Genomic DNA, 26,068 nt, shown 5'->3' with positions numbered 1-26,068 from the left:
TCTCACACTCTTTCTCTCCAGAAAGGGGCCCGTACTACTGAGCCAGGACCTTCACGTCAGCAAGCCCCATATGAGGATGAGACAAGGTCACCTTCCCAACTTTGAGGTGCATTTCAAAGCATGTTTATCTAAACATGGTATTAATACGTAGTCATGATAAAAAATACAGTAGTCAAGTTAATAAAACTCTGGGTTCATCGAGTCTCTTTATCAACACATTCCCCAGAACTTTAATAGGCTCACCTGTATTCTAAAGCTCTGCAAGGAAAAATTGTATCGTCATGCCCCAAACTTGGGGAGATTTTTCTCACAGTGTGCTTTGCTGTGTTATGTTCTATGTAACCTACTTTGGGGAATAGTGCATGAGAGAATTATACACCTGTTATATAGACTAATAAAGAAAGAGACACAAATGACAAAGATGCCAGAATAAATCAGAAGTAGGAAGCTGGAAACAGGTGAGGTTTTCCAAATTCAGAAACTCTTAACCCTGGATATAATGTCTATTAAGTGGACTCAGACAATCAACATCAATGGCTGCTAAAATTATTAGGAGGAAAAGGTAGTGGGGAGCTTTATAATGGATGGATCAAGTTGAAAACATCTGAACCCATCTTAATAGCACAAAAAGAGAAGCCAGCATGGCAAGCCTCCAGATGTGATACAATAGGACTATACAGCATATGTAAGAAACAGACAGCCCCATCTACGAAGATTTTTTCCATGTCAAAAAATAATGTCTATATCTAGTCAAACATCAAATATCTATTCCCAACTACCAGTTTACAGGATATATAGGGACAGAAGATTATGCTCAATGACACCCTAGGATGCAATCGGCAAAATCCAGAATGTATAACATTTTTGGAAGAAAAATAGTGTTTTTTCCCAAAAACATCTTTTCAGTAGATAAACAACCCAGTCTTTTCAACAATTTGTAAGATTTTTTAAAGGTAAGAGGACTTTAAAGAGTCTTTTGTGAGATATACAAATTAAATGAGATATATGAATTTATTGGATCCCAATTCACACAAACCAAAGGGGGAAAGAATGAGACAATCAGAGAAATTCAAGCACTCAGAGTATGATTTTAAGCAAAAATTGTTATTTTTAAAAAGATGTAACAGTGATACTAAGGTCATGTTTTTAAAAGAGAGAGGATTCATAGCTTTTGGAGAAAGATACCAAAGAATTTTTGGATGAAATGATAGGATGTCCTGGATTTGCTTTAAGATAACTTAATGTGAGGGGGCAGAGAAAAGGTCACTGATGACCAGGATTGGCTGTGTGTTGATAATTATTAATTCATTAAATGACTCTCTCTAGTTTTGTATAGATCCAATGAATTTTTTTCAGATCCACAGTCTTCCATATACCTGGAGTATAAAATTATAAAGGGTTCTCTGTTATTCCAGTAGCATAGCTTCTACATACCTGATATAAACAGAACACTGTAGCAATAAATTAGACATCTCTTCTGGAAGTGGAATGTGTTTAGATCAATTTTAATGCAACTGTATGACAAGTCATTGGCAAGTGCTGTGCATGGATTTGTATCTATTCAGAAAGATACACAATTTCTGCAGCCTACTCTATAAAATAGATGAGGTTCATTTGAGTTTATAGATCCTCATAAAAATGATACAGATTCAGGTACGGTCCTCACTCTTGCCTAGGAAATTTAACATCTCCTAAGTGAAATACAATTCAGAAAAGATCTCATTTTATATCCTGGATCCATTTGCCCATGGCAATGAATTGATTGGGTTCTTTTGGAATGTGGATTCCTATTCTTTAGAGTTTACTTAAAACTAAAAAGCAAGATTTTTAAGAAATAGGAACTAAAAGTAGTCCAACAATACCAAAGTAAATTTCAGTTCCTAATAATAGTAGGTGTCACTATATGTTGTCAAATGAATGAATCAACCAGTAAATACCTTATTTAAAAATTCTTTCTACTCTAATTAGAGTTAACAGAATCACCACTTGGGAATTTTTATGTTTAGAAAGTACTTTGAAGTTTCATTTATTCTAATCCTTGTCTTCTCAGTAGGAATTGAGCTGAAAACATTGTCAAGATAGAATTGCATGATAGGGCTTCTCTCTTTAAGCTACTAACATTATTTGACCTTCAGTCAAACATTCAATTCAATCTTTATGCAATGGTAGGTACACTATGGAATATGAAAAGAAGAGGGTAAAACAAACACAGAGACAAATATAACTTGAAAACAGAACACAGAGTTCCCTAGTGGCCTCGTGGTTAAGGACTCGGCTTTGTCACTCCTGTAGTGCAGGTTTGATCCCTGGCCTGGGAACTTTATGCCACGGGTGCATCCCAAAAAAAAAGAAAAAAAAGAAAAGAAAAGAAAACAGAACACACTCAGGAACACAAGAAACCGAAGAAAACATCCAAAACCCACAATTAACTTCTCTAAAGATCTATTTTAAAGATATTTCAGCAACCAGATTCCATAAAGCTTATAGAAACAAAAGAGAACAAGGAAAAATCTCTTAGAAATTAAAACTATGCTAGTTGAATTAAAAAAAAAATCAATGGAATAGCAGGACATTAAGGACAAGAAAATCTCCCAGACAGTAGGGTGAAAAATGAAGAAATGGAAATAAAAGGAAAAAAACAGAACAGAAAAATCAGAGGAACCAAGAGGTGCAATTTATAACTGGAACCAGTTCCAGTAAGATAAAACTGAAGAGAAGCAATTTTTTAAAAGAAGAAAATATCACAGAATCAAAGGAAATGCATTTCTAGATTGAAGAAGCCTAATGAATAACTAGTAAAAATGATTTTAACAAAAGACCACACTGAGGCTTATTATAAAAGACATCCAAGAAGGAATCAAAAAAGAACGCTAGAGGCTTCCAAAAAACAAGAACAGGTCACAAAGGATTAGGAATCAGATCTTGGTTAAGTGGAAGAATCAAATCCTTCAGAACTGAGAAGGAAAATAATTTTGATCTAGAATTCTAAGCCTAGATTTATTATAAAAACCAAGTGTAAAAGTAGGAAAAATAAATAAGTGAAAAAGATATTTCAACAAATTTGAAAAAAAAAATTGCTTTCATTTTACCTTTTCTTAGAAAAGTTTAGAGATACGTCCCATCAAATAAAGGAATGTGCCATAAAAGAATGAGATTGGGGACACAGGATCCAACATTGGAGAGATGGGAAGAGGTGTCTCAGGTGACAGCTATATTGCAGGCCTGCAGAGTAACAAGCGCATATTAGAGCAAGAGCACAGAGGATTCTGAAAGGGAAATTTATGGCAAAGAATATCAAGGGGATAGCTTTTGGAAATGTGTTGGGTGCATGTAAAATAATGCCAACTGGTTACTGAGAGAAGAATAGGAACTTTGGAGGAAAACACAGAAGGTGAGCAAATGAAAAAAAATAAGGCAGATGGTTCAAGCTCCGTAAGATAGAAGAAGCACCTAGTCAATAACATTATTTTTAGCAGTTTCCACTCGAACAGTTGATTTTTCCCCACCTCGAAAGAGGTCAGCTCTCAGCAAAGGTCCCTCTGTAATCTTAAAGTGTCTACATGTAACGATAAATACGACTTCTCTGAAAACTACTTCTCAAAGTTCAAAATACATTGAGCTGATCCAAAAAGAATTAATGTACCTGTAGAATTAAGATTAGACACTTTTGGAATCCCAATATCTGCTGTTAGAAAAATCTTATGAACAGGAGCTTCAGAGAAGAGGAAACCTAAAAAGCTACTGAATATTTTAAAAGGCACAAAATCTCACTGGTAATTAGGGAAGTACAGATCGAAAGAATGAGTTACCTATTCATATCCATGATATCAGCAAAAATTTAGAAGCCTAACCATGACTAAGTGTTGGGGAGAATCTGGAGAAAGTGGAACACTCGTATATCGCTGGTGAGAGTTAACATGATACAGTTTTGGAGAGAAACCAGGAAAACCCAGTGAAACAGAAGACATCCCTACTACTTCATAATCTAAATAATCTCTAATGTTCATAATCTAAATAAACTCTATTCATGTGCACCAAAAGACATGCATAAAGGGATGTTTATTGAGAATCATTTGTAAGAGAAAAAAATTAGAAACATCCGACTTGCTCATTAGGTAAGGTAATACATATGCTGGTGTTTATTCATGTAACAGAATAGTATACAGCACTTTAAAACTATTTGTGGAGTTCCCTGGTGGCCTAGTGGATAAGGACTCGGCATTATCACTGCTGTGGCCAGAGTACGATCCCAGGCCTGGGAACTTCTGCATGCCATGGGCAAGGCCTAAATAAATAAATAAATAAAATTAACTATCTGTGCTACACATCTGATATGCATCTTGAATGAAAAAAGCTGCAAAAGATATACATTTGTACACATATATGGAGGAAGCAAGGGAGGGAGGGGCAGGCTATTTTATACTATCATGACATATATGTAAGCAATGTATCATTTTTGTCTTTCACTACATATATATGTATCCATAAACAATGAACAATACATAATATGCTTTGTTTTGTTAAAAAGAAAACAAAAATATGACATATGGTTTATGGATACATCTATGTGTTTATGGTATAAAAACATACTGTGGAAATGAAATACACCAATTATAGGACATTGGTTAACTGTGAATAGGAAAAAAAAGATAAGGGAAGGGTATTTCATTCTAACATTTCTTTTAAAAAAAAGGCAAAGAGATATCTGAAGCAAATATAGTGTAAGATTAACGTTTGTTAAATGCATGCCTGATACCTATTTTCTATACTTTTCTGTAAGTTTGAAATTTTCACAATTAAAACTTTTATGTTAAAAATGCATTAAAGAAGTTCCCATTTCAGCTCAGTGGTTAATGAACCTGACAAGCATCCATGAGGTTGTGGGTTCGATGCCTGGCCTCGCTCAGCAGGTTAAGGATCCGGAGTTGCCCTGAGCTGTGGTATAGGTTGCAGACGTGGCTTGGATGTGGCATTACCATGGCTGTGGTGTAGGCCAGCAGCTATAGCTCCGATTAGACCCCTAGCCTGGGAACCTCCATATGCTGGGGGGCGGGGGGGTGCAGCCTTTAAAAAAAAGAAAAAAAGGTACACACAAAAAAAGGCATTAAAATACACAGCAACCAATTGCAATATGAGGTCTTTATGTGCATCCTGAGTCGAAGAAACCAAACTGGAAAAAGGACACACAATGCATTTGTAAACAACTGGAAATTTAAACTTATGGCTGGAACTTACAGCCAGTCATGTTTCATCTAAATTCCTGTCCACCCCGCCCAACAAGCACACACATCCTGTACTGTATTGAAACAAATTCTAAAAATCATCTATAAACATTTACTGAGATACAGTGTTTCAGAATATAATTCTAAAAGATGCGGCTCTCTTTTTAAAACTATTATGAAATTTTTGATCATTTTTTCCCCATGTGGTTGTTGGGTGGGGTAGACAGGAATTTAGATGAAACATGACCGGCCATAAGTTCCTAATTTTTCTGAAGATGGGTGATGGTACGTAAGTGGCTGCTATACTTGTCTGCATAATTGCATACATGTTTGAAATTGTCCATACATTCAAGCAGGCAAGAAATATGTCCAGCTCAAATTTTAAATCAAAAGAAATTAAGATGTTCCAACCTCGGAGTCCCTGTTTTTAAGATTGTGTTGAATTGAATGACATGTAGGTCTCCAGCTACAAGGACAGGGCAGCATTTTTGGGTCCCTGAATTCCTCTCAAGGACGTAGAGACCAGGGACTTACAAGTACCATGGCAAGAGAACCAGAAACTGCCTGCTGCATGACCCTACCTACAAGGAAAGAGTTATGCCTCTCATTTTGCTGCAAGAAGAATTGAATTCATTTCTCCGCCAGGTGGATAATGCAGGAAATCAACTCAGGAATTTTAATGCTGCATTTACTTCTTTCTGGTTCAGTAGAGGGAAAAGCAGCTGCTAAAATTCTTAAGCATTCAAGATGCAGTGTTTTTCTTTAAATCAGAAGAAGGCAAGCAATCTGATCAAAAACACCCAAGCTAATTAGTTCTACCTACATCTTAATAATTAGGTTATCACCATTTTTTTAAACGGCACCCAATTCTTTAACAGTATACAGATGAGTGTATTCTCTTGATCAACTACAAAATTATGAGATATCAAAGAACTTAAATGTCTTTTTCTGTTCTGAGAAATTGGTATTTACGGTTTTCGGAGCAACATTTTTCTTTATAAAAATGAGAAACGGTTCATAATTTTTATTTGTTTGAAATAACGTTTGCTAAGAAACCAAACTCTGAAGTAGCTTTTCCACCTGCAGCCTTCATCTTATGTCACTCAAAAATGATTATAATTTTTAAAAGTACAGCATAATGTGTTGAAAATGTTTTGTTCAAACATAGATTTTTACTCTCTTGGCATCCTTTTCATATTTATGTTTGCTCTCAGAGTAAAGATTACCATATTACACTTCTGGAAATTAAACTTAAACATTTTCAGAAATTGGACCATTAGAAAAATAGACCGTTTACAGAACAGAGGCAAAATTAGGACTTTATCAAAACAGCAATCAAAAAGAATTACAAGATAAACTGCTTCACTCCTTGGAGCCATCTCTTCCTATAGGAGATGATTTTAAATTTTCTTCTGCATACATATGCCATATGGAGCTACTCTAGCTGTTAATATTTGTGCTTCCTGACATGTGACCTGTGAACACTGGAGCTTAAAGAAAGCTAATTTCCCTTTAATTAGTTAGCAGGTGACACAAATTGCTGTTTGTACTATATCTTTCTTTTTCAGATCTCTTCCTTCTGTAAACAACTCTTAAGCAGGAGTCATAGCATTATCATATAATTTAACTTCTCTTTAGTGGAATCAATCACCAAGAGTAAAGAGCAAGGAGCCTCAGCTCCTTAGTGACCAGTGGCCCCAATCCCTTCCAGACCAGCAAGGACCACTAAGCCCCCTGCCTTCTGAAAGCCTATTACCTTATAGAATAGGAAGATGCAGACACAGGAAACTACAAAAAAAAAAAAAAGGCAGGCTATCCTGCCCAATGGCTAATGAACACTGTCCACAGGTGGACATCACTTCAGAGATCTTCCAAAGAGAGAGCTTCCAGATGTAGTGGCCAGGGGCAGGCTTCAGAGCAAAGACAGAACCAGAGTTGAGCCTGGTTGACCAGAATGTCAACAGAAAGAGGTAGCCTTGTGCAGAGGTACCCAGGTAGAGTTCACCACTATCGCAAAAGGGAGAAAATGTGAGATGCTTTAAGAAAAGAGAGTTGTCGAGTCTGGTGGAAATATGAGTCCGTGCAGATAAGTCAAAGGGGGTTGGGGTGTGTTGGAAGAGTAGGTTGTGGAGGGTTTTGAAAAGCAGTGTTGAGAGTTTTAACTTTAGGAGGTAAGCCTGGCAGCTACTGGTGATCAGGACACTGCTATGGTCCCGTGTCCATCTACATACTTGGCTTCACCTGAACTTGCGGGTCCAGGGGAGGGTCAGAAGGGAGCCTGGAATGAGCCCACATTTAGCCAAGAAAAATTCTATCTCTCTGATGACAAGGCATTACTTTTTTCTTTTTTCTTTTCTTTTTTTTTTTTTTTCAGTTAGTAGAGGGTGCATCAGAATGAAAACTGGTTTGAGTCCTTGTCCATTCATTCTTCAGGCAACACTGAGTGCCTCGTATGTGCCCTGCACTGGGCTGGACCAGGGAAACTGAGCTGAAAGTTTACAGTCCATACAGTCACTTCAAAAAGTGTTCCAGCTTCTTTAAAGTTAAATAGGCACCCCTTCTAGGAGGAATTCTACTCCTAGGTATTTATCCAAGAAAAATGAAAATGTAATTTACAAAAAGCCTTGTACAAGAATGTTTATAGCAGCTTTATTCATAAGAGCCAAAAACTAGAAATAAGCCAGGTGTCCATCCACAGAAGACTGGGTAAGGAACTGTGGCAAATTCATCCATGCAAGACTCCTCAAGAATAAAAGGGAACCAAGTGCAGGTTTATACGAGACCATGGATGCATCTCAAAAACAGTATGTTAAGCGAAAAAACCTGGACACAGAAAGGTACATAGTATCTGATTCCATTCCATTCTAGAATAAGCAAAATTAACCTGTGGTTGATGGAAAGCAGATGAGTGGTTGCTTCTGGGAGTGAGGGTTGCTTGGTGAGAGGTAGAAGGGAGCTTTCTTTTCTTTTCTTTTTTTTTTTCTCTCCTTTTCTAGGGCCGCTCCCACGGCATATGGAGGTTCCCAGGCTAAGGGTCTAATTGGAGCTGTAGCCGCCAGCCTACACCAGAGCCACAGCAATGCAGGATCCAAGCCACGTCTGCAACCTACACCACAGCTTACGGCAACGCCTGATCCTTAATCCACTGAGCAAGGCCAGGGACTGAACCTGCAACCTCATGGTTCCTAGTTGGATTCATTAATCACTGCGCCACGATGGGAACTCCCCTAGAAGTGAGCTTTCTAGGGTGACGGGAGTATTCTAGGTCTTAACATTCTTTCCACAAAAATGACTCAATAATAGAGTTAATATCTGAGCATTCAACGTATATAAATATCTCAAACTATATAAAGCAACTTAGGATCCAGAGGAAAATAAGTGACAAAATATGGTGGAAAGTCATACAAGGATCTAGTGGATACTACAGAGTCACAAGGAGAGTCCTAACCCAGAGTGGGAGGGTCCAGATAGGCATTTGGATGAAAGTGACCCCAGAGCTGGGTCTTAAAGGTAAGAGTTTACCAGGTTGGGAATAAAGGGTAGAGAAGAGGATATCCCTGAGAGAGGAATAGGTGTACAAATGGGGCAAGGGGTCTGGTCTTTTCACATGCAACTTAAAGAACTTGCTAGGGCTGGACCACCAGGAGAGACAGGACAGAGCAGCATGAGATGGGGCTGAGACATGAGAGGTCAGACCACGTCTCCAGGCCCAAGCATATAACCTCCTGCGCCTCATCAGCAAGGACTAGCTTCAGCACATGGTGCATTTAAATAAGCCCAAGAAAGGTGACCCCCAAAAGCCTCCAGACAATTGGACATGAAGCCTTGTCCACAGGCCCAAATGCTGGCCTGGGGCCAAAAAAAAAAAAAAAAAAAAAAGCTCTTTCTTAAATGCATTGTGCTAGGTTTGGTTTTCAAAAGATATCCCACGTGATAAATCATGTCAGGATATGTCATCTGGGATTTCAACTGAAAAAAAAAAATCTATCGGAAGTGTGTGCCACTTACAAGGAGTTTATTTCAACACCCACTTATATCAGTGATTTCCTCCTAGAGTATTTTAAAGAATAGCAGTCCTGCAACATTCTGGGCTGGAGAAGAGGATGCTGTGGTTAAAACGGTTTGGGAAATGCCACTTGTGGCGATTCACAGTACACATGAGCACAATGAAAGTTTTGAAGAAGTTGTGTAGTCGCCAAACCACCATTTCCCAATATCATCTGATTATGGGAACTTTCTGTCATGTACCGAGAAACCATTTTTAAGAAGAGTCTACTTAGATAATACTCAAATGAGACATAACATGTCCTTCAGGTCCCCAGAGTAACTCTTTTGGAAGCAGCCCAGTGGCTCAAGTGACCGAATGCCCTTGCTAATGATTTAATCCTTTCTTTTAACCCAAGGTATAACCAACAGCAACAGGGATGAGACCTGTGTCAACCGAGAGCCACCAAAGTTCTCAGAATTTTACGTTTCATCTTCTAAAAGCTTCATACCACCTACAAAGTAGATACTATTAGAAGTCCAATTTTATAGATGAGGAAACTGAGACACATTGAGTGTACACACTTGTTTACCTTTTCACAGGTGGTAAACGACAGAGCTGGAAAGGGAACCCAGGCCTAATTCCCAGGCCTTCTATCTTAACCCCTATGCCAGGCAGCCACCTCCACTGTTTAATATTAATCAAGAGCCTTCCTTCATGCATTCAGATATTCACTCCTTCAAATCCTGCACCTAAAAGCAAAGGACCAATAAATGCACCTCAAGTTCATTACGTGAGAAAAGTCTTGTTTCAGTCTATTTTTGCTAAAACTTGCTGTAGGACATGGGAGAAGGTGGATTCTTTATCTTTTCATCTTTGAATGACAGGGAAATATCATATCAACTACTTTAATCTCATGAATATATGCCTTGTCTAAATCATTCTGGTCAAAAATGATATTGCTAGGCGGGTTTCCATCCTAGTTTTTTTCCTGTGTTAGTGCTGAATCAGTCATTCAATCAAGTCCTCCATGAAATACATTTTCTGAAAATTTCCTGAACCCTACATCCTCAAAATTAGCCAATGGTCTAAAAAAACTGAAAACAATCATCTCTAAAAAAAATTTCATCTATGTATATATCTATATCTATATATCTGAAGAGGAAATATTTTAATTTACTGGCAGCAGCCTTTGCAAAAAGCTTCTATGTTCTTATCATGAGCAATGATAACTTCTTTGAGTAGGATCAGTTTAATGCGCTTTTCCTCAGTATGTTGCTTCCAGCCTCATACAGCTAAGATTTAGGATTTTCCCCCACCTCCATTAATAAGGTAATCAACTCATACACAGCTCAGAGCAGAGAGAAATCACAAAAAGCAAAAGCAGTATCTGATTTTTCATGATCTCAGGCTGCTTTTTTTTTTTTTAATATTTGCAGGTGATTGAGTGGTACCCTAAAAGGTGACTGAACTTGCCCTCCCTGTGGTAGTACTGCTGCATTCTCATCAAGAGGGATGGGCCTCCAGTCCATGGTCCCATGGACACGTCAGTGTATGAGTGCACTTCCTCACCCTGGAGCCCGAATGCAAAAGCAGGCCCTTATTACTATGTGCTGACTAACATGCCAGCCTCTTTTGGCCCAAACCTTCATTACGTTTTCTCCTTCCAAGCTATGTGCCAGGGAAAAGTACTTGCATATGCAAAACTTTGTGGGTATATTTTAGCGCTCCTGCCAAACAGAAGCATCAAGCATCTAAAAATACAGGATGAGCTCTACTTTGTGTATCTTCTATCATGCCAATCTGGATAAATTAACAAGTAATTAAAGATAGGATAACTTTTTCAGGTAGGAATAAATTCATCAAGAGTCAGAAGTTGAACCTACTCATTGGAAGTAACACGGTTTGAAAACCTTTAATTTCTTAAGAGAAGGTTCAATTTTCATCAGATGGACTATACATTAAGCTTCCATATTCTTGTTATAAGAACATCCCCCAAACAGAACCATATGGAAATGAGTAAAGAAAACACAATTTACATCTCTCCAAGAGTTTAGACTTATGTAATTTGAAGAATATTTAACGGCTCCATATTTACTATGCTAAAATAAGAACAAAAATCCAGCATAGCTAAACAGTTAACTGCAAGAATGCATCTGAAATGACAAGGATATAAGCTTAAGATGCTAAACATACAGAGTCCAGAAGCTTTTGGCAAAGCCAAGTGTGAAGTCTCTTTCTCCTTGACTTCTAATATCTCACCATCCCATCTTCTGCCATCTGCCTCTAGCAAATGTCAGTGTATTCCCAGGATGGAAACGTGCTTCCTTTCTGAGTTATTCCTACAAAGGCTCCCCAAAATATGGCTACTGCAATTGAGCACAATTGCCCTGAAATCAGGGGAAATAACCCAAACCATAGTCTCTTTTCAGTAACCCAGAAGAAACAAGAATCCCTCCCATCTGAATGACTGGTGTCTAAACTGAATGAGACACACTCAGGCTCCTATACTGACAGCCCCCATCATCTTTGAAAAATAGGAATTTCAAAACTCAGAATCTACAAGAAAGTACTGAGGCTTCTGAGGACATGTTAGAAAAGAGAGCGTTCAAACCACCTCCCGATGTGAGGTTTTGCATGGGGAGGTCTCTGAGCACGCAATTCCAATTTTTTGTTGCTGGCGGATTTATGAGACTCTTAGAGCACAAGGCCCTTATTGCAGCGTTACAACATTCTGTGTGATTAATTGATTGCAAATCTCTGCACAAGGTGCCAAGATCACTAGTAGGAAGCAAGTCATTAAATAAAATTAAAACTCTGCCAAGGTTTCGATTGTAAATGTTTCTTCCAAAGCCTTATAACAGTACCTTTTACAAAATTACCTCAATTTACCTGAGAAGTAGAGTCTCCTGCTTTTCTGGCAGATGATCCAAATAGTCTATATTTAATCCAAACATCGAGCATGGTAGGTTTTAGGAAGAAAAAGCTGTAGTGTAATGAAACTTGCATAAAGAGAACCATGGAGAAGAGCTGACATTGAAGATAATTAAATCGTGCACAGTCTCACTGCGAAATTGTTCAGTGGAAGGACCGCTGTCCCATCCTGCGTAACTGGTGGGAAACTTCGTAAGGCTACGTTTCTCCTTAGGTAAACCTCCAAACCAAGCTTTAACATTTCAAATTAAACTGAATTAATGTCTCATCTATAAAGAGAATGGATACCCTGGCCCCTTATCCAAAGAACCTCCACAGTGATTTATCATGGCAAATTAACATCTCCACTGATCACAACTCAGGCCCCGGTGTATTTATTATCTGGCTCAAAGTCTGAGCAGAACGACAGGACAGGACTTGGTTCCCTCAGCCAGCTGTTTCTGGGAACTGGCCAGCTGTGAACATATAGGTGCCTTTCAGTCAGCCTGTCTGGGCTAATGCGAAGGGATCTATTTCTTAAGATGGCACCACATTTAATCCTAAGATTGCTATAATAAATGCCTGATCTTTCAGGCAATATTTTGAGGCTGACAAGTAGAAGATGGTGCCAGGGAAATTGGTTCACATTCTAGGACTGTCCTTCACTAAACGAATTCTAATTGTTTTGCCTGGAGGGGATAAGCTAGGTGGGTTAAATAGATTTAGCAGAAGAAAACAGGTTTAAGAAAGTGTTTCATTGATGTCAGCTAGCTGCCCATGTTTAATTTACTGGTTTTCAAGCTACTGTATGGTTAAAAAAGAAATACCTCAGTGAACAGACATATAGACTAATTGTTACTGAATGAACAATCAAGTGCTAAACTGTTGATGTGCCATCTTCCTAAAGTGACAATGATGGATTCATTTCTGCCTGTTTAGAATCAATTAAAGCATTTTATGGAGAATATGTTTAAACTTTTTGAGTTTTTGTTTGCTACCCATGGCCATGTGGGGCTCTCTGTACAGTGTTCTAAAGGGAAAAATTACTCATATAAAAAGATGCTCTCAGAGTTCCCGTCGTGGCACATCGGAAACGAATCCGACTAGGAACCATGAGGTTGAGGGTTCAATTCCTGGCCTCGCTCAGTGGGTTAAGGATCTGGCGTTGCCGTGAGCTGTGGTGTAGGTTGTAGATGCGGTTCGGATCTGGCATTGCTGTGGCTGTGGTGTAGGTTGGCAGCTACAGCTCTGATTAGACCTTAGCCTGGGAACCTCCATATGCTGTGGATGCAGCCCTCAAAAAAAAAAAAAAAAAAAAAAAAAAAGATGTTCTCTATAGTTGAACAAAGAGTACCCATACCAAATTGGCCAAAAGGACTGTACATCAAGAAGCAAATTTATTTAAGTATTAATAAAGAAGAGAAATTCATTGGCAATTGTTAAAGTCTGCTGCCTGGACTCGAGGAAGGTATTCAAGGCAAGCAGTCTTACAGTTAGCCTAACATTTTAAGAAGTCCACCTCACATTCACCCATCTTACAAAAGCTTTTGATCCAGTTGGATGGCCTGAGGCATCTGTCTAGCCCACCTGTATGGACCACCACCACACCCCACAGGTCTGCTGCTTTCCTCAAAACCTCTCAATGCCTCGGTAGACACAAGCTGTGTGGCTCAAGCTCAGAGTGGCTTTCATTTCTGGTAAAGAGTTTGGACCTTGACTCCTTTATGTATGTCATAAATATTCATCCGATGTTCATTATATGCCAAACACTGAGCATGGGGACTGTGATGGAGCAATTAATACAGGAGATACATGGAGTTCCCCACTCCCTTGAAGCTTATTCTACAGTGGGGCAGGCAGACGTGACATAAATTATTACACATGTAATTAATTCGAAGTATGAGAAGGTCTAATAAGAGGTGCTTCCTGGTGTTGGGCCTTGATTTTTATCCATTTATCTAAGACTAATGAGGACAAATCAGTTCAGGAAACCTGAACTCAAAAAGAGATTAAGGTCACAAACCAGAACACAATTTTTAAATTTAAGGTGAGAAATGGTTCAAACCAAAATACTCCTGTTGGGGAGTTCCCGTCATGGTGCAGTGGTTAACGAATCCGACTAGGAACCATGAGGTTGCGGGTTCGGTCCCTGCCCTTGCTCGGCGGGTTAACGATCCAGCATTGCCGTGAGCTGTGGTGTAAGTTGCAGACGCGGCTCGGATCCCGAGTTGCTCTGGCTCTGGCGTAGGCCGGTGGCTACAGCTCCGATTGGACCCCTAGCCTGGGAACCTCCATATGCCACGGGAGCGGCCCAAGAAATAGCAACAACAACAACAACAACAACAACAAAAAAAGACAAAATACTCCTGTTGGGTTTTCTCAACATTTTCTTTTTGTAGGAAAACCTATTCAGGGAACTCAAGTATCATTGGACATTTTCCAGTGGTTATAATGCAATGTATGGATACAATGCAGTCATGCTTGATATAACGCAACCAATGAGGGCTGGATGTTCTGTGGATACGGATACGGATGTTCTATATCCCGAATTGAGATGTTCAGTCTTATGGCCAGAATATTGCTTACATTTGATTTGAAAACATGGTTGACTGATATAACTTCTTCCTCTACAGAGAAGAAGAGAGGAAAGGACAATGCTGTGTTTTCGGGACTTCTTCCCCAGGACAGTTCGGGTGCTATACCAACAAACACCTCCACCTGGACCAACATGGAAAAGTAGTTATCCCTTTATGTGCTAATATATTTCCAATTCTAAGTAAAAAATTCCCCAATGTATTTATTTATTTATTTATTGTCTTTTTAGGGCCACACCTACAGCATATGGAAGTTCCCAGGCTAGGGGTCTAATCGGAGCTGCAGCTGCCCGCCTATGCCACAGCCACAGCAGTGCCAGATCCGAGCTGCATCTGTGACCTACACCACAGCTCAGGGCAGCACCAGATCCTTAACCCACTGAGTGAGGCCAGGGATCAAATCCACATCCTCATGGATACTAGGTGGCTTTGTTACCACTGAACCATGAAGGGAACGCCCCAATGTACCTTTTTTCATCGTATTTTAAACTACTGACTTCCTACTGGCATTTAGGAGATGCTTTTCATTTTGACCAGGCTACTTCTGAATCACAATTACGATGAATTCTTTCCACCAGGTAGGGATGAAGCTGAAGTTCATGTTCCCAGAACATGATAGGCATGTTTTTCTTAAGTTCTGCTAACACGTCCTTGCCTAGATGAGCAAGTAAGGCTTAGGAATCACACAGCAGCCAGCAGAGCCTAAGTTAGCCTTTGAAGTGAGGTTCTCCAACACCAAGTCCAGCACGTCAGATTGGCAAGGCAGGAAAAGATCACAGGATGGCTTTTTGGAAGCACCTAAGGAGAGTGTTGTTTAAACAAATCTACAGGCCCAGCCAAGTCCTCCCAAATCAGAGTCGCTGAACAGAAGAATCCATATACTTGTACAGCCTTTTCCCCAAAACCCTGATGCAGAGCCAGTTATAGTAACCATGGTTCCAGCAGCCAACCCCACCTAGGGCATCTCCCTTCTCGTTAGCCCAATAGGTAGAGGGTGGCCCTCCAAAAAGTGCCATAGGACCTGGGGAGCAGGAGCTGGAGCTGCGGGGGGGTGGGGAAGTATTTCTGGGCTTTAAGCCACTGGCCTTAACTTCATCCAATACACTCAATTCCATTTTTCTAAATTTATCTTTCCACAGAGAGCGAATGAATAAAAAGTGAAAAAGAAAAGTTGCCTGATTTGAAAACCAAAGACAATAACCACCATCTCCCAAGATTGTTGTAAGGAGCAAATGAGACCATGAATTCAAATGTGCTTTTCAATGGCATGAAGTGTCCTAAAATACTACATTATGAATTCACCCAAAGGTGAATTAAATGGGATGAAATTTCCAAACCAGGAGGACTACAACCTCCTCAATTGAAGTGAAGAAGAAAAACTAAGTTAGACCCTCTGTTTTTACAAATAAGGTTTTATTGGAACACAACTAATTGTATTCTTAATGTATCATCTGCAGCTACCATGGCAGAGTTGACTATATGCCTGAAAATACTAAAATGTTCACTAGGTGGTCTTTGAGGAGAAGTCTGCCATCCACCAAACCAAATGGTCACATTCCTCTTAGGCAAACATAAAAAACATCAGTCCTTTGCTGAACACCCCAAATTTTAAGCAAGCCCTGAAAATGGAATCTTCACAGTTGGACGGACGTAGGAGGGAGGGGGAGGCAGTCTCCAGATTCTGATTTGCAGGACTTGCCAGTTTGTCAGTTTTGGATCATTGTCCCAGGAGTCACTGAGACTGACAGGAGCACACCTTATCCTTCAGGAATTTTTGGTACATAAACAGTTACAAACTTCCTTTCTAAACTCAACCCTTAATCACTTTGAGAACAAAATCCACACTGTGCTAGGAGGTCAAATACGTAACACAGGGGTGACGTGTGTGTGTGTGTGTATACATGCATATATACATATATACATATATATACATACACACACATGTATATATGTCTGTGTTACAGAGGGGTGACACGTGTGTGTGTATACATGCATATATACATATATACATACATATACACACACGCACATACACATATATATATGTTACATACACTTCTAGCACAGTGTGGGTTTTGTTCCATATTTTAAGCTAAGGATGAGCAAGGTCAGGCCTAACCTCTGGAATCCTTTATACTGAGTAGACTCCTACTTCAGCAGCTTGTTCAAACCAAATTGGAATTTATGTGGGGATGAATAGGCAGCCACATGGCTGGCTGGCTGCCTCTGCATCCACCCACCTGCTGGTTTTCCTCTCCTGCTGTGTGCTGGGCTCTATTTGCTAGGGCGGCATGGCCCTGGCCCAGTTGGCTCATGCAGCCGACTGGCCCCCGGAGGACTATGCAATCAGGAAGTTGGCATCAGCACTCGCAGCTCACCAGGCTCTACAAGCAAATGGCACATTTCCCTTTCCTGGTACCAAATCTGCAAAAGGTGAAGTCAACCATCTATACTTGTCAGTGAGAAAGATTAAAATTAAGTCTTTGAGTCCAGTTATTTACACTCTTGTCATAACGTATTATGCAAGAAGTATTATGGTGTCCTTTAAAATCTTAACCAAAATAATAGCCAAGATTCTAGATGAAAAGAGAAAGAGCTAATGATGTCTCCATTTTGACTTCTGCAAAGTCCCACAGACATATGTGGGGTATGATGTGATGTCATCATGACTATTCTCAACACTCCAGCTTTGGTTTTATCTAAGCAATCCCAAATAAACACATCTAATGTCTGTCCCAGCCACAGAAGAAGTTCAAAATCCCCAAAGCTCTTTAATCAAGGTTTAGGTTTGAAAAAAAAATGGCCTAATGAAGCTACAGACAATATTTTCTGCCCTAATTTCTGTGTCGACACAGGCTTGATAAGAGACACCTATATCCATAAATACAAAGACTATATTTATCACAATTTTACTATTATACATTTTTTAAACAGAGTTTAGTTCACCTTCCTAACCAAATTTAAAAAAAAAAACCCTCACACTGTAGTTTAATTACAATTCAATTTTGGTACATTAAAAAAAACAAACAAAAAAACCCCCTAAAGTTTCATGGCACCTAAGAATAGCAATGAGAAAGAAAAAATAATCATTTTATCCTGTGTTAAAGACTGAATTATGCCTCCACACCACCAAATTCATATATTTAGTCCTAACCCCCATTTCCTCAAAAGGTATTTGAAGATAGAGCCTTCAAAGGATCATTAAGTGAGGTCATTAAGATGGCCCTAATCCAATAGGGCTGATGTCCTTTGAGCAGATGAAATTAGGACATGGGTTTGCAGAGGAAAGACCACGTGAAGACAGGGAAAGGACAAGCCTCTATAAGCCAAGAAGGGAGGATTTGGAAAAACCCACCCTGCCGATATCTTGATCTTGGACTTCTGGTCTCCAGAACTGTGAGGAAATAAATTTCTGTTGCTTAAGCCACCGAGTCTGTGGTGCTTTATTACGGCAGGCCTAGGGAATGACTACATCCACCTTTTCAAATATTCCTTTGTCACTGAAGTTCATAGTCTCTAATGCCAGTTTCAGGTTTATGAGAGATTGCCCATAGGTCTTTGGCAAAGCTTCCTTCCACACAGATTACACAAATAAGGTGGCTGTTCAGAATTGTGGAACATTTTTAAAATATTAGAAATTGTCATATAAAGACTATTACTTAAATACTAACTACAGCATAGATTTTACTTGGGAATTTTCTATTATTTTCCCATATATAAAAAAACACGTCACTAAAAGTTTAACACAGCTACCTATACTTTTAAAAGAAACATTGCCAAGATGAAATATTCTGAATACAATGTTCTGAATTTTGAAAATATTTTGATGGGCACCAAATTCTAACATGTAGTAAAGGGAAATGCTCTTTTGGATTTTACTATTATTATTATTATTATTATTATTATTTGGCCTCACTCATGGCCTGTGGAATTTTCTGTACCACAGTTGTGACCTTGCCATAGCAGCAGCAATACTGGGTCCTTAACTCACTGCACCACAAGGGAAATTTTGAAATACACTTTTGGAATCCAAACTTAATAAAACTATTCTTTTTCCAACATCAACTATGTGACTAATATATGAAATTTGGTTCTTGATTTGAATTTTATCATATACATTATGGCAAAATGATGATATTTTAATAATACTGAGGAGGAACTTTTTACATAATGTGCAAATATTGAAGTATAGATAAAAACATAACTGAAAAAGGATACTAAAAAGATTTCAGTTTAATTATTTTACCATAAAGTATTTTCTCTGTTGATTAATAAAAAAGGCAATCTACAGATTCAATGCAATCCCTATCAAATTCCCAAGACATTCTTCACAGAACCAAAAGAGAACATTTTAAAATTTGTATGGGAACACAAGAGACCCTGAATAGCCAAAGCAATATTGAAAAAGAAAAATGAAAAGGAGGAATCAAGCTTCCTGACTTTAGACAATACTACAAAGGTAAAGTCATCCAAAAATATGGTACTGGCACAGAAACAGAAATACAAACCAATGGAATAGGATAGAAAGCCCAGCTATATAACCCAAGTACCTATGGGCAACTAATCTATGACAAAGGAGGATAGAACATACAGTGGAAGAAAGATAGTCTCTTCAATAAATATTGCTAGGAAAACTAGAAAACTACATGGAAAAGAATGAAAGTAGAATACTGCCTAATACCATATACAAAAAACCCCACAAAATTCTAAATGACTAAAGACCTAAATATAAGGCCAGACACTATAAAACTCCTAGAGGAAAACATAGGCAGAATGCTCTTTGACATAAATCACAGCAACATCTTGTTTGATCCACCTTCTAGAATAATGACCATAAAGATACAAATAAACCAATGGAAACTAATCAAACTCAAAAGCTTTTGCACGGCAAAGGAAACCATTAAAAAAATGAAAAGACAACCCACAAAATGGGAGAAAATCTTTGCCAATGACGCAACAGAAAAGGGTCTAATCTCCAAAATATACAAACAACTGATGCAACTCAACAACAAACGAACAACCTAATTGAAAGATGGGCAGAAGACCTTAATAGACATTTCTCCAAAGAAGACATATGGATGGCCAACAGATATATGAAAAAATGCTCGAAATCATTAATTATTAGAGAAATGCAAATCAAAATTACAATGAAGTACCACCTCACATCAGTCAGAATGGCCATCATTAACAAGTCAACAAATAACAAATACTGGAGAGGGTATGGAGAAAAGGTACCCTCCTCCACTGTTGGTGGGAATGTAAATTGGTACAACCACTATAGAAAACAGTATGGAGATACCTCAGGAAACTAAATACAGAGCTACCATATGACCTGGCAATTCCACCACTGGGCATATAACTGGACAAAACTTTCACTGAAAAAGATACATGCACCCCCTATGTCCACAGCAGCACTATTCACAATAGCCAAGACATTGGAACAACCTAAACGTCCATCAACAGATGAATGGATAAGAAGATGTGGTAGAGATATACCATGGAATATTACTCGGCCATAAAAAAGACAAACTAATGCCATTTGCATCAACATGGATGGATCTAGAGACTCTCATACTAAGTGAAGTAAGTCAGAAAGAAAAAGACAAATACCATTTGATATCACTTATTTGTGGAATCTAAACTATGGACCAGATGATCCTATCTAAAAATAACAAACAAACAAACAAAAAACAGAAACAGATCATGCCCAAAAAGAACAGACTTGGGGTTCCCAAGGGGGAAAGAGGAGGGGATGAGATGGATGGGTATTTGGGGGTTTTTTTGGATATAAACTATTATATTTGGAATGGATGGGCAATGGGATCCCACTGTACAGCACAGGGAAATGTGTGTGATTGGGTCACTTTGTTGTACAACAGAACTTGACAAAACACTGTAAATCAGCTATACTTTAATCATAAAAATAAAAATAAAAAAGGCAAATATCATAAACTGATTCAGAGACGCCGAATAAATAGTTCTAAAATTCTAAAGCTATGGGAGAAAAAAAGGCCCAGAAGTAAAATGGTTTTTGTTGGTTTTGCCTTTAAGAAGATTAATACAGAAAAAGAGTAATATGGTTGAGCATTTCATGGGGCCTATTACACAGCAGTTGTCCTACAAGGACCCCATTCTTAAAAAAAAAATTCAAATTTTCTGTAGTCTTGGCCAGTGTCCCTCAGAGGAGTGCAGATTGAGTTTTTAAACCCACCATCTCTTCCACTATAAATAAAATCAAACACCAATTCGGATTTATGTTCACGCATCAAGAATTTTGTTCATGAGACAACTTCCAAAACTGGAAAGTAAAGTTCTTTATAAAGTATTTCCTCAAAAAATATTTACAGGTAACACAGGGCTATTATTAGCCAACATGAGAGAAACTAATGGTCTTTAAGAAAATGTGTCTTCTGGGGTTTAAAAAAAAAAAAGGGAAGCCACAGGGTATTTATGATATCTGAAGAGCCTCTGAACACATGCAACCACTGGCCACAACAGTCCAAAGGATTCAGAAATATTTTTCAAATGGCAATATAAAAAAAAAGAAGGCGGGGACAAAAACAACAACAACGAAGAATTCACTCTTCATCGTGAAATCCTCCTAGGCATGACAATAGAATTTATTCTAGTTCTACTCCACCTTCTTTTAGAAAAGGACAATTCCAAACAGCATCCTAGAAATTACCAGAGTACAGTGTAATGGTTCAGAGCATGGCCTCCAGAACCAGTCTTTCCAGGTCCATCTCCAGTTTGGCTATTTATTAGCTGTGTGGCCTTGGAGGAGTCACTGAACCTCTCTGTGCCTGTTTCCTTCCCTCAAATGGAGATGATAACAGAACCACCTCAGTGGATGGTTGTGAGTACTAAATGGATTTCCCCAGGTAAACCCTTAGCTCAGTGCCTGAAATTTGCTAGGCGTCATATAACTGGCAGTCGTGGCAGTGGTGATAGAGCAAGTCAATAACCAATTACAATCGGAACACAAAAAGCACAGTAAAATGCCTGGTTTGGTTGGCATAAGCAACCAAACGAAAATTCCAATCTAGGCCTCAGCCAAGCATGTTCAAGAATTTAATTTACATGCAATTTCTTCCACCAAGCTTACTATTCCCCAAATTCATGTTTCCACTGATCTGCTCTGCTCTTATGCACCACTCAACACAAGACCAAACAAAACTTCTTTAAGGAGCTGCAATCAAACCACAGTTAGTGCACATTTAATAAAAACACCAACCAAGAACATTAGAGGGAAATTTTGTTGTGCAGTGGTCACTGATGACCACTCACCCAAAGATATAGCAGCAAAATGTGAAGGAGGGGCACTGACACAGCCCTGTCCTAGGTTCTAGCACAGGGACTGTCCCCTTCTCCCCCAGCCCAGCCTGGCCCGGGCTCCTCCAGCCTCCTCCCGCTCCTCCTCTCCATCCCCTCCCCTCCCCCAGGCCTCTGAGGAGAGCACAGGCAGAGTCTAGCGAAGGCCGCCAATGGCTGATTTTGAGCTCCTTTCCATTCTAAGACCCACGAAAGCTCTGGAGCAGCTAGAACACCTTTTTATTTTTATTTAATTTTAGGGCTGAACCCACGAGGTTCCCAGGCTAGGGATCTAATCAGAACTACAGCTGCCAGCCTGCACCACAGCCACAGCAATGAAAGATCTGAGCCGAGTCTGCAAACTACACCACAGCTCACAGCAATGCTGGATCCTTAACCCACTGAGCGAGGCCAGGGATTGAACCTGCATCCTCATGGATGCTATTCAGATTCGTTTCCGCTAAGCCACACTTAGAACTCCTGCTCAAACAATTTTATCTAGCCCAGACAACCCTCTTAAGAATGTATCTCCAATCTTCATTGCCCTTCCCTATCATCTAATCCTTCCTTGCACACACCAGAATATTCCTGAGAGATGAAGGCCAGAGTAGATTTTTCATTCTTTTGTCCCTGTCCTGGGTGTCTTTGGCTGACACTGGACACAATATCTGAAGCCTAAGTACATCTTCTCAGCATTTCCCTGGGCTACGTTTAATTCCCTACATGTGGAGAGACTGGTTTTGTATATAATCCCTGTTTATTTCCTTAGGATGTTTTCTATCTCCTCCAAGCACGCTGCCAAAAGTTTAAGAGCTTTCTGCTTTAAAGCACAAGTCAACAGAAAAAGATGGGAGATAGAGAAAAAGTGGAAATAGTTCTTTCCAACAAAAGCTGAGTGTGGTTTAACTCAAATGGAGTTTCTGAATTATCCCAAAGCCAGGCTGCAAAACCACACTGACAATAGAGAAAGCACTGCAAAGAACAACTTCATGAAGCCACACAGCACAGCAACATGCACCCAGAGAAGGCGTCTGGCAGTGTGGTCTCTGTAGTACTAGAGCTGCAAGATGATGCATTAAAGGGGTTGCATTTTCTACATTCTGCCCAGTTTCAAATCCCAGCGTGCTCCTCCATTGTCTTTTTCCTTTTTCAAAGCATATTTGAAATGATACTTTAAAGAATTATTTCATTCTCTCCTACCTGCTAATAAGAAATAAGAATGTTACGGCAATGACTAAATAATGTGAAGAATTAGCCATTACGACAAATCAACATAATTTGGATCAGTAATACATCTATTTTCAGGCAGAGTCAGAATGATGACTCTCTAATCTGGAGAAGCTGAACGTGTTCAAACGTCTTCATTGCTGAGAAATTATCCTACTGACATACTAAGAATATATACGAAGCAAGGAACAAATCTGTGTCCAGTTCTAAAGATTTCTATGCCACTGCCTGTTTGGCATCTCTGAAACATGTTGCTGTCAGTGATCTACTTCACATCCATGTGGCCGGCCACTTGTTTACTCTGCTGCATGCCATCTGTTTTTCAGCAGAGAGGTTTCAAGTTCTTCTCATTCCCTACCTCATATCCCACAGAAAACACTTTATAATAGGCATAGATTGAAATCATTTGGATTCATGTGCAGCGGGTAACTCGAGCTGCCTTGCATTTATATTTGGCAAAGGCTTTAATGGGATTAGCAAATTGTGTTATTATGAGGTACTTATGGAGACATAACACCTTTTTCTGCAATGACAAACGATGTTAATTTCATTTTGGGTGTGGAGCTGCACTACAGAAGATTTTTACTGACATTACAGGAAACTGCCCCAAAAGACAATAAGGCCCTACCACGAACGCTGTGCATTTATTTCTGAGGTCAACAAGCATGTCTATATCAGAACAGGGTGAGACCAACAGTGAGGAATAAATGCCAAGATCCTGCACTTTTCAGGGAACGTTATCACTTAACCCCCAGTCCTGAGAGCCCTGTCTAGTTCCCTCATCTTGGTGGCATCCTCCAAGCCCTCTGACCATGGTCTAGTTTATCTAGATTCTCAAAAGCAAGGGTCCAGATGTCCCCCAAGAAAAGTTTTTGCCACAAACTCCAGCTCATCAGCACCAATTTATTCCCTTGCTCTGAAGAAGAGAACAAACCCTTCAGAGAAACAGCTTCTTATGGAAATGATAAGGATGATGTTTAAAGTTATTAATTACCATTTTCGCAAGAATCTTTGCTGCTTTGGTGGAGAGGGGGTATCTGATGACAGGGCCCAGCAGCTACCCACGGTTCATGGTTGACATCTGAGGGCCGGGAAACGTCCGTCTTGAGGGCTACTTGATTTCCACAAGTCCTGACCAAATCAGAATGGGATATATCTGGGGGGTAAGTGGCATCTGATGGAGTCGGCTTGTTGAAAGTGTTAAGTGACATCTGCACTAAAGCTTCATTGATGAAGAATGAATTTTCATGACAGAAATTCTCAGATCGATTAAGTTCCATCAGCTGTGTAAGAAAAAAAGAAAAAATACAATAATTTCTCCAGCAATTTGCACAAGTTTTATAAAGTATTCCTAATACATTTTAGCAATCAAGATGTCAATAATAAGAGTGGAAAAGAGAAGACTATTACCCTTGACTCCTGCCTCCCATCGCCTTTTAATGAGCTAGTACCAAACACTTCAATTCGCAATGCACAGTATATCATAAAAGACACAGAAAACAAGCAAAAAATCAAGAGGCAGCGCTCGGTGCCATTGAAGTGTTTCTAACTTTAAGGCAACAGCCTTTTCATTTTTGTTAAATAAAAGTTGAAGACATGTATGCATAAGGTATTTTCTACAAATGTAACTGAGCCAACATGAAAGGAAAATCAGATGTAACATAGATCATTTTAGAAGCTTATCAATTTTTTTTATTTTTTAAAGTTTTATCAATGTATAATCAATTTATAATGTTGTGATAATTTCTGCTATACAACAAAGTGATTCAGTTATACATGTACACACATCTGCTCTTTTTCAGATTCCTTTCCCACACAGACCATCACAGAATATTGGGTAGAGTTCTCTGTGCTATATAGCAGGTCCCCCTTGGCCAATCATTCCATAAACCATAGTGTGCATATGCCAATCCCAAAGCCCTGTTCATCCCTCCGTCCACAACCTGCCCCCTTTGGTAACTATAAGTTTGTTTTCAAAGTTTGTGAGTTTGTTTCTGTTTGGCAAATAAGTTTGTTTGTATTCTTTATTTAGATTCCACATGTAAGTTATATCATATAATATTTGTCTTTGTCTGACTAACTTCACTTAGTATGATAATCCATGCTTAGTACGTCCATCCATGTTGCTGCAAATGGGATTATTTCACTCTTTTTTATGGCTAATATTCCATTGTCTATATGTACCATATTTTCTTTATCCATTCCTGTTGATGGACATTTAGGTTGCTACCATGTATTGGCTATTGTAAACAGTGCTGCTATGAGCACTGAGGTGCATGTACCTTTTCAAATCATGGATTTCTCTAGATAAATGTGCAGGAGTGGGATTGCTGGATCATACGGTAGTTCTATATTTAGTTTTTTAAAGGAACCTCCATATTGTTCTTCACAGTGGTTGTACCAATTTACATCCTCACCAACAGTGTAGGAGGGGTCCCTTTTCTCTGTACCTTCTTTGGCATTTATTGTTTATAGACTTTTTGATGATGGTCATTCCTGCTGGTTTAAGTGGTATCTCATACTAGTTTTGATTTGCATTTCTAAAATAATTAGTAATGCTGAGCATCTTCGCATGTGTTTTCTGGCCATCTGTAAGTCTTCTCTGGAGAAATGTCTGCCCATTTTTTGATTGGATTGTTTTTTGATATCGAGCTGCATGAGTTGTTTGTATATTTTGGAGATAAATCTCTTGTCAGTCACTTCATTTGCAAGTATTTTCTCCCATTCTATGGGCTGTCTTTTTGTTTTGTTTAGGGTTTCCTTTGCTGTGCAAAAACTTTAAAGTTTAATTAAGTCCCATTTGTTTATTTTTGTTT

At 39.0% G+C, this 26,068-nt stretch overlaps 2 protein-coding genes and 1 long non-coding RNA gene across 20 annotated transcripts in view; 1 reads left to right on the top strand and 2 right to left on the bottom strand.

Annotated features, from left to right (window-relative positions):
- LOC146405580 (uncharacterized) overlaps nucleotides 1–17,749 on the top strand; it is a 57,919-nt gene extending 40,170 nt beyond the window's left edge. For 2 of the 7 annotated variants that reach the window (XR_014838061.1, XR_014838064.1), the window contains exons 5-6: nucleotides 22–106; nucleotides 9,626–13,085. Coding sequence is in view for 2 of the 7 variants with exons in the window: in XM_085013813.1 (XP_084869939.1) it covers nucleotides 22–106; nucleotides 14,754–14,856; nucleotides 15,854–15,864 (199 nt within the window). In the remaining 5 variants the exon portion in view is untranslated. Of the gene's footprint in view, nucleotides 1–21; nucleotides 188–9,625; nucleotides 13,086–14,753; nucleotides 14,877–15,853 lie in introns of those variants that run through there. The other 5 variants (XR_014838063.1, XR_014838062.1, XM_085013813.1 and 2 more) reach the window with 4 other exon arrangements.
- ARHGEF28 (Rho guanine nucleotide exchange factor 28) overlaps nucleotides 1–26,068 on the bottom strand; it is a 339,437-nt gene that overhangs the window by 6,851 nt on the left and 306,518 nt on the right. For all 12 annotated transcript variants that reach the window (XR_014838058.1, XR_014838057.1, XR_014838059.1 and 9 more), the window contains one exon: nucleotides 24,247–24,535. Coding sequence is in view for 9 of the 12 variants with exons in the window: in XM_085013806.1 (XP_084869932.1) it covers nucleotides 24,247–24,535 (289 nt within the window). In the remaining 3 variants the exon portion in view is untranslated. The remainder of the gene's footprint in view (nucleotides 1–24,246; nucleotides 24,536–26,068) is intronic.
- Nucleotides 11,108–16,448, bottom strand: LOC146405581 (uncharacterized). The gene is made up of 2 exons (XR_014838069.1): nucleotides 15,055–16,448; nucleotides 11,108–13,341 (listed from the first exon to the last, which is right to left on the bottom strand). It is a non-coding gene; the product is annotated as an uncharacterized LOC146405581 (long non-coding RNA).

Source organism: Sus scrofa, chromosome 2 (assembly GCF_054392235.1).
Source record: "Sus scrofa isolate SSC_HxYL_T2T_F1_AM1 chromosome 2, Sscrofa_HxYL_maternal_Yorkshire_Landrace_v2.0, whole genome shotgun sequence".
NCBI classification, from domain to species: Eukaryota; Metazoa; Chordata; class Mammalia; order Artiodactyla; family Suidae; genus Sus; species Sus scrofa.
This window is presented reverse-complemented; position numbering and strand designations above follow the sequence as displayed.